The 8,877-nt window shown below is 38.1% G+C and overlaps 1 protein-coding gene across 4 annotated transcripts in view; it reads left to right on the top strand.

The window, feature by feature from the left end:
• Window positions 1–8,268, top strand: part of SMC4 (structural maintenance of chromosomes 4) — a 38,842-nt gene extending 30,574 nt beyond the window's left edge. For all 4 annotated transcript variants that reach the window (XM_005141958.4, XM_031042672.2, XM_031042671.1 and 1 more), the window contains 6 exons: window positions 924–1,068; window positions 2,211–2,384; window positions 4,017–4,199; window positions 5,125–5,357; window positions 6,013–6,196; window positions 7,778–8,268. In XM_005141958.4, coding sequence (XP_005142015.1) covers window positions 924–1,068; window positions 2,211–2,384; window positions 4,017–4,199; window positions 5,125–5,357; window positions 6,013–6,196; window positions 7,778–7,966 — 1,108 coding nt within the window. In that variant the 3' untranslated portion in view covers window positions 7,967–8,268. The remainder of the gene's footprint in view (window positions 1–923; window positions 1,069–2,210; window positions 2,385–4,016; window positions 4,200–5,124; window positions 5,358–6,012; window positions 6,197–7,777) is intronic.
• Window positions 8,269–8,877: the final 609 nt, after the last annotated feature.

The raw sequence follows: 8,877 nt of genomic DNA on the forward strand, positions 1-8,877 counted from the left end.
TCAGTGGGCTCAGCTGCTTTAGGCTGCAACTGTGACTGGTTCCTGCCCGATTACATTTTGACATTTGGGGGGGGGGGGGGATTGGTCAGGCCAGGGGAGACGGCTTTCCCCTCTTTATGGCAGGAGGAAAAGAGGGGTTAGAAGGTAATCATATTTTTTCTCTAAACTGATTTACCTCAGGGTTAGACTGGTTCTTAATTAAGAACCATAATCTTTGTGAATTAGTGTATGTTACAGACCTAGAAAGCTTAGTGAAACCTGACCAGGGAAGAGACATGTCAGCCTTCAAATAGCCATATATGTTGGCATTGGTACCCATGAGATATTTCCTTGCTTTAAGGACTCTCCATAGCTAAAAATCCTGTGATCTTAACATCTTTATTTCCAGTCACATCTTAATACCAAATACTGCTTATCTCAAGGAGGTAAAGGGAAATAAAATGCTGTAGTTTTTAATAGGGAGCTTAAAAATTAATATTTAATTGTTAATTTTCTGCTAATATTTGCCTATCACTAAAATGCAACATTTCAGGATAAAGATTCAAATTAGCACTTAATTACCGTGCAACGGAGCACTTCAAATCTGAAGGGACTCAATCTATTATAAGGCATGTCAGGAAATAAGATGCGATACACTTTTTATATGAGCTTAACATAATAATAATGAATACTTAGAACAAATGTCAAACTGCCTCAGAAAGAATAAATGAAGTGATTTAGTGAGGCTTCCTTGCTGCATGCTTTAGGAAGGCAACTTTGGTTTTTCTTGGATATCTAGTGAGTATGAGTTCGTGGATAAATGAGCACTTCCTATTTGGTTGTCAGTAAGTTACTGAACATGCTTCATAGGTAAGATTGTGTCTCTATATTATCTTATGTCATATTTGCACTCACATGAGGAATACAAACCTCTACACATGCAGAAACGTGAAAAAATCTGAAAATGCTCTTCTTCACATGGAGAAAGAATTGGAAAACAATGAGAAAGAAATTAAAGACTTCATGAAAGAAATGACTGAACTGGAAGCCAAAGCTTCTGAGGTTATGAATGACTGCAAGGAAGCCGAAGTAAGTGTCATGTTAATTTGGTGTATTCCTTCATAGAGGATGCAGCATGTGAAATCAGTTTTAGATAGAACAATTCTGGTACAATAACTACTAAGGCCTGATGTTGGTCAGACTTCATCCTCAGACATTCCAGGCATGCCTAGCCAAGGGGCTGTGTTACCTGATAGTACCTGCATGTACTTGAAAAAAATTACCCTGCTGTTTAAGCCCCAGACTTGACAGTGCTGGCCTAAAGTATCTCTTTTTCTCAGTTACCCTACTACTCATCCTCCAAAAATTCCCACGGGGATAAAATGTCAAAGAATGTTATTTTCTGTATCCTGCAATATATTGTGAGCATTCACACAAAGTTAGAAATTTTGTTTAATCAAAATTGACTGTTAAATACAGATGATGAGGGAAGAAAAATTGCATGGACCAGTCCTAGTAAGCAGTCTGGTCTTCAGGTAAAGTCAGGATGATGAGTTATATCCTTATTAGATCCTAGTTATATTCTTCTATTCTGTTCTTATGCAAATGTATAGTAGCAGAATGACATTCCATGATGGTCAGGAAATGGGAATTATGGGGTTTGGGGTTTTTTGGTTGTTTGTTTTTCGGTTTTGGGGGTTTGTTGGTTTTTTTTGTCTGTCTGGGTTTTTATACTTACCTGGAAATATATCTTGATTTTCTGAAGCTAAAAAATAAATGAATGAAACCAAGTTTCCCAAAGAAATTATTTGGTTTAAAACTTGCTTAAGAATAGATGATTTTTTTCTTTCCCCCAGCCATGTGGTACTTCAGTTTGCATCCAGACTTATGAAACAGTGAAAACAACCAGGATGGCTGAAATTCTTCCAAATAAAGCTGTTTCTTTGAGACTGCCTGTCTCTAAAACTGCCTTTTAGCTAAAAACATCACAGTGTAGGACTTGTTTGACCCAGGTCTGGAAACAAAATATAAACTGCAGCATATTTTCAGTCCTTTGAGATTCAGTGACCAGGTTATTCTAAATACAAGAATATATTATTTATGTCAATACTTTGGATTATGGAGAGTAAGTTCTGTGAATAATATCATGAAAGCAAACCTGTCACCTGTGAAAAGGGGTAACATTTTTGTAGGCAACTGTTTAATGTGCTTTTTCGGTCATTTCTGTTTAGGAAGAGTTGCCAGGACTTCAGGAGGAGTATAACGATTTACTCCAGGGGATTAGAAACATTCAGGATGAGGAACATGCACTTCAAAAGGAAGCTCTTAATATTAAGCTGAAAATGGAACAAATTCAGAGTCATATTTCTGCACACCAGTCAAAGATAAAATACTGGCAAAAAGAGGTAAGGAAATAATTCAGTTCCAAAAACTAGAACTGTGAGTTCGCAAAGGATTAATATGTTAACGTTTAGTTAGAAAACAGATAATTTGTGAGAAAATTCATATTCAGCTCACAGTTTGTGTTTATGCTATGAGGAAAAGAACAGTAAAAAGGATAACCTTTCAGTCTTTCTTTGATCTACATGCAAGGTTATAGATGAGTTGTGAATTCAATAGTTTAGCTTCTAGCTTTTCAAGTTTATTAATTCATGAAAGAACAGTAGAATAATTAGAACTGACACAACACTATCTATGAGTAATTAAGAGCAATGAGGGCAAAATAAGTAGGCCATAAATGGCAACCAGGAGAATTTTTGTGTCTTCATATCCTCTCTGTGAATACTTAAAAAGGTTTCAAAAGGGTAGGCATCCTCACAGATGAGAGAAGCAAAGTGGAGTAAGGTGCTGATAACTAAACTACAAGTTATGCATAAGTGTACTCAGTGCTGTGTCCACTAATTTGTTCTTTACTAAATGGCAAGACCTTTTCCTTGAAAGCATTTTGCCTTAAATTTGTAGTCTTATTTGGTATATCAAATTGCCTTTCCCCACTTATACATAACTGGGCCTGTAGGAATTCCTTGGGGCCAGGAAGAAATTCTCCTTCTCATATTGCTGCTTGAACCAGCTCACGGGATAAATTGGAGCCAGTGGGAGCAAGAACTGCTGACTCCAGTCCTAGAATACCTAGCTTCTCAGACTCAGGGTAGCATGCAAGCAGCACTGCTGGCAGCCTTCCTGCAGGCAAGCACACAGACAGCTTTGCACAGAGCTTCTTGCAGTCACATCCATTCTCATAGCTCTCATTGAGATGAACAAGCTGGTTCTAAGCACTGCCCGATGCGTGGTGTGTTAGTTTCACAAGTGTGATCAGCTGTTGGGAAGGGCTTTAAATCTGGAAATAGTTCTGCACAGAATCCTGATATTTTCTGGCCCATGGGCTGGTGGAGTACAAAGTCAGTAGAAGGCAACACTGATTTGGTTTTCCTGATCTACAGAAAACAACAAAAATGAGATGTGTGCCCAGGGAGGTATGCTTGGAGAGAAGGCTAGTTAGATGCCTGGAGCTCATAAAGCTACCTTTTTATTATATATTCTTTCTGCTTCATATTTAAACTTCTAATAGCGGTAGGGATCTAGGCCAGCAGATGATCTTGCAAATCACAGTGCCCTTTATACCCTTGTTAACCTGAGGGTAACAGGGGCAGCTACCTGGCAAGCAAAGCTGTTGTCAGAAACCTTTCAGTCTTGAACACACAAAGTTTTGAGTGTGTCATTGTTAAAAGTTGTGGCACCTGCAGGGGTAATTTTCCTCTTTATCTGCTACTACTCCTATTTCATAGAAATCTCTTCTGTAAGAATGATGTATGTAATTCTCAGGATCAGAATTAAGAGCATAAAAGGAAATCAGTTGTCTTTTTCACATCTCATTTTAAAGGGGTTTATGTGAGGAATCTTTGAATGTTTTGAGATTGGAAGCTTCAGTATGTTATATAACATAGTATATAACACAGAAAATGTTTATTTTAGGAATGTGTTCATGTGATAATGAATGTGATCTTTAAAGATTTCTAGTAACTGGGTTTGAATTTTAGATGTCAAATTTATCACTGCACTCCATAGAAGATAAACCACCTGAAGAACTTCCAGTACTAAGTCAAGAAGAGCTGGAGGCTCTCAAGGATCCCAATGTTATCACTAATCAAATAGCTCTCCTGGAAGCCCAATGTAATGAAATGAAACCCAACCTTGGTGCTATTGCAGAATACAAGAAGAAGGTAAGATTAATTACTGCCATGCAGTCATGGGATTCATCGTTTCAATATTGTACTGCCTGTTTGTGCAGTTGGTACACCCCTCACTGAAGGTAAGTGCTGCGCCTGGAGCTTTGTTGTTATCCAGTACTAGGATCTGTTAGAGAATCAGTATCTTTGCTTTTAAACTATGGTGGTAACTGTCCAGTTGTGTGTTTTTCTATCGGTGACTGTTCAAACAGGTTCTGCAGTTATAAAAATGCACTTGCTATTGCCTACAGGCATACCAGGAAATGTTGATCCTATTCTTCTTAATTTCCTTTCTTTTGGAAACTGATATGGAACACCTGAATTTTATCTCTCTGAGTATTTAACTTGCCCTTAGCCATGTCAAAGTTGTCTCTAGGAGCTTATTTATGCCTTCTATATTTGGTGCCATCAATGTCAGATGAAGACAACTTTCTCCTGTGAAAGTTCATAGACTCATAGAATGGTTTGGGTTGGAAGGGACCTAAAAGATCATCCAGTTCCAACCCCTCTGCCATAGGCAGCAACACCTTCCACTAGACCAGGTGGGGCAAAGCCCCATCCAACCTGGCCTTGAACACTTAGGTTATTTAGTTTATTTAGAAGTCAAGAAGAAAGTTGACAGTCTACAGACACACAACATCACACACTAGGAATTTTTTCTCCTTACAATGCTCACTTCAATCATATTGGACTATTCAACAGATTAAATATTTTCTTATTTTAACATGGGTTTTCCACCAGCAACATAGAGAGTAGAAAAAAGGAAAAAAAGAGATAGTTTGGTTTGTTCTTATGTTTTCAAAGTGGGTAACCATTCTGGGGAAAAATGAATTTTCAATGGTAGGAAAAACAGGTTTAAAATTGAAATTAAGGAGACATTTTCCTGTACTTTTTTTTTCTGTGTTTTCTTTTTCTACAGGAAGATCTGTACTTGAAACATGTGGCTGAACTGGATGACATTACCAATGAGAGAGACAACTTCCGACAAGCTTTTGAAGATCTCCGGAAACAAAGACTAAATGAGTTTATGGCAGGATTTAATGTGATAACAAATAAACTGAAGGAGAACTACCAGATGCTTACACTGGGAGGGGATGCAGAGTTAGAACTTGTGGACAGTCTGGATCCCTTCTCCGAGGGAATCATGTTTAGGTTTGTCAAAATATGTTGTAGTATTGCTCTAATTCTTAATTGTTGTATTCCTTTTTTTAGCAGTCTGCTTTTTTATTTTTCACTGATACCAGCTAACCAAGAGAGGTGCTGGCAAGGTGCTGACTAAAGCCACAGCTTCTTAGCACTGAGATCCATTTCTCCTGGAGAAATTAGTAACTAACAGCAGTTACAAAGTAATTTGAAGGAATTTCTGAGTTTCTTAATTTGCAACTTGTTTCATTCTGCCTAGGAACTTGTGTCAATCATAGTGGTAACTACAGATTATTCTGTCATAAATGCTCCTAGGATTACATTAATCACATACATTAATAAGAGCAGAATAGCACTTTCAAAAGTTAAATAGCAGTTCCTTCAGTTCTTATAGCTCCTGCAGAATACAGCCATGTGTTTGAGTTCCAGAAAACACTGGCTGACCACGTCACTCTGCATATACCCAGGGAGTTACTCTTCAGGGAAGAGAACTAATGCACTTTACTTCATCTCCGCTGCAAAGGACTGAGAGTACCAAGCTGTTCATCCATTGTTTTAGTCAAGCTTCTTTATGCATCTGTGTCTTCCAAGAATTCCGTCCCATCTCATGACTTGCTTTTCACCACAACATACTTATAACTTACAAATTCTTGATTTGTTTCAGCGTTCGGCCTCCCAAGAAAAGTTGGAAGAAGATATTTAACCTATCGGGAGGAGAGAAGACCCTTAGTTCACTGGCTTTAGTTTTTGCTCTCCACCATTATAAGCCAACGCCACTCTATTTTATGGATGAAATTGACGCAGCTCTTGACTTCAAAAATGTATCCATTGTAGCGTTTTACATATATGTAAGTATTTAATGATAACTGCTGTATTATAATTTTTCTCAGATATTTTCTTCTCTGCCAGGGAAAATGAAATGGTAGCACAGTTAAGGCCAGATTAGAAAATCTGGAATAACAGAGCATTAAGCGGAAATGATGTGCTAAGCATATTTCCAGAATGGTTCTTAAGAATGCTGCTTTCTACATGATTTTTTTTCTAAGCTGCTCAGTCTGACGCTTTCCTGAAATGAGGTGACTTGTTAGAGGATTTACATATTTTTTCCTTCTAAATCCTGTTTCAAAGCTGCCTAAAGAATGCTGGAATTTACCAAAGGTGCCACATTTCCATACATTTTTGCTGCCATTGCTTCCTCTTTAAAATGAACATGCTTTCCGTAAAGTCACCAGCTGTAATCAGCTGAGAACAGAGTAACTTGTTTGCCTCTTACTAACATGTTTGTGCATCCAATCTCATTATTTCATTCTTGGGAGCAGCCAAGGTTCCTGGGTTCTATACTTCCATTTCATTAATATGAGCTGTTTCCCACAGGCTTCTTAGATCTTTGCCTTTGTTAGTGTCTTGGGTTTTTTCTTTCATGCTTTTAAAAATTTTGTCGTTACTATATTAAGTGAGGAAAACATTTATATTACTGCAGTTCCAGTTGCTAATTTAAACTTATAATTTTCAGAATTCTTCGAAGTATAATCACCAGTTTTGGGAATGCCCTAAAAGTGACAAAGATTATGATCCATACTTGAAATTAGTGAAGCACTTTGAAAATGCCTGCCTGCAGCTGTAGTTTTAAACTTTCCTTCCACAATGTCTGTATTTTTACAAAGGAGGGTGATTTGGTAGAGCAAAGTGATTTCAACTGCAGCGTAGGCTAGCACTTCAATTTAATACTTATTATAGTTTAGCTGTTAAATGAAAATCATGGCTTACTACAGAGCTGTAGCTGGTATCTTGTACACAGCCAGAGCCAAAGGCATCATACTTTGCCTTGCTTCTTCTGCCTAATGTTCTTAAGATTTCCACAAGGCTTGGAGGCCTGGTGAACTTCCAGTGATGGTGCTAGATTCTTAAAGTTGGCTTTATTTCTAAAGTACCACAGATTTAGATATTTTACCTATTGTTGTTCCACCTCAGGATCACAACACTAGCATTTTTCAAGGCTTGTCCTCATTATCAAAGGGCTTGCTTTCCCCCGGTCTCAGTTCATGGAAATAGGTTTGGTTTCTTTTTCATCTCTAAAGCAGCCCTTGCTGTAACAATTCTGGTAATACTTGCCTTCTTGCGGAATTCACGTTAAAACCATGCTGAATACCACCTCCGGAAAGAAATTATGCACATTACACTGAATTCGCTCAAGCAGGTGAAGGTAAAAGGAAACAAATTCTGAAGTACATCACAGCCTTACACTGATTGCCATGCTAGGAGCATGCTGTGCACGGGCAGAAAACAGAGCAGAAACTGTCACCATCACAATTAATTGAGTGACGCGCTTGTAGCTATGTATTCCTTAGTTCCTAAGACATGAACATAGGGATCAAACAGGAATGGAGTTTTGAAAAACTATGGGTTGACACAAGCAAATTCTGTTTCAGGAGCAAACAAAAAATGCACAGTTCATCGTCATCTCCCTGCGGAACAACATGTTTGAGATCGCAGACAGATTAATTGGAATTTATAAGACTCATAATACGACGAAAAGCGTGGCAATGAACCCAAAAGTTATTGCAGCTAAAGGACTGGGTGAACTGAAGGCTGTTGGGTCCGATATAACTCAAACATAGAGTGCAATTGCATTCTCATTGCTGTTGTTTTATGTAATATACTTTTTCTTTTGAAATTAATTCTATTCTATATTTGAGCTTTCTAATCAGCCTCAATAAATTTGATTTTTTTTAATTATGAAGTTTATATATTATAATTTTATATTTTCTGTTTTAGTGAGTTCATAAAATTATTTCCTAAATTATGTATTCAAATGCATCTTAATACTCCAGGTACAGGTTTTATGTTGATGGTTGGGTTCCACATTTGGTTTTAAATGCCTTTTTTCTACGTGTTTATTAAAGAAATTGCTTGTAAATGTCCTGAGTGTCCTGTAACATTTTATGGTATCAGTTCCAGTAAGTCAGGTCAGTATATGTATCATTTACATGTGTATAAGTCATATGTCCTGCTTCATGGTTTGGGGAACAGCCAGTTGTAGCCATCTTGTAGTGACTTGGTTCAGTTTAGGAAGATGCTCTTCTGTTACTTTACTTTCCTCTTCCCTACTGCAGGCCACGGCATGTGCTTGGGATGAAGTATTGGGGGGGGATTGTGGTTTTTTGTGTTTCGTGTTTGGTTTGGGGTGGTTTTGGGGGGAGAAAGGGGAGGTGTTGTTCTGAGTTTTTTGTGGGTTGTTGGGGTTTTTTTTTATACTTTTAGAACTGACATTGTGTGGTTTACTCCAAACCCCAGGCCAGTGTGGCACACTTGTGCTGAGGCTTCTCCCTGAACTAGGAGTATCTGCCCCATGTTGGTGTGCTTCCTGAGGTGGGGAATTATGCAGAACTGATGCAAACCCAGGGATGGGACAGCCTCAACCTAGCCCCAGAGGCCTAGCCAACAGGGAGCAGATCTGGAACAGGGGAGGGGGTCCTACTGGAATAATTAGCTATAATGTGTACATATATGCTTTCCATGTAATGTTCAA

This window comes from Melopsittacus undulatus, chromosome 6 (genome assembly GCF_012275295.1).
Source record: "Melopsittacus undulatus isolate bMelUnd1 chromosome 6, bMelUnd1.mat.Z, whole genome shotgun sequence".
Lineage (NCBI taxonomy): Eukaryota > Metazoa > Chordata > Aves > Psittaciformes > Psittaculidae > Melopsittacus > Melopsittacus undulatus.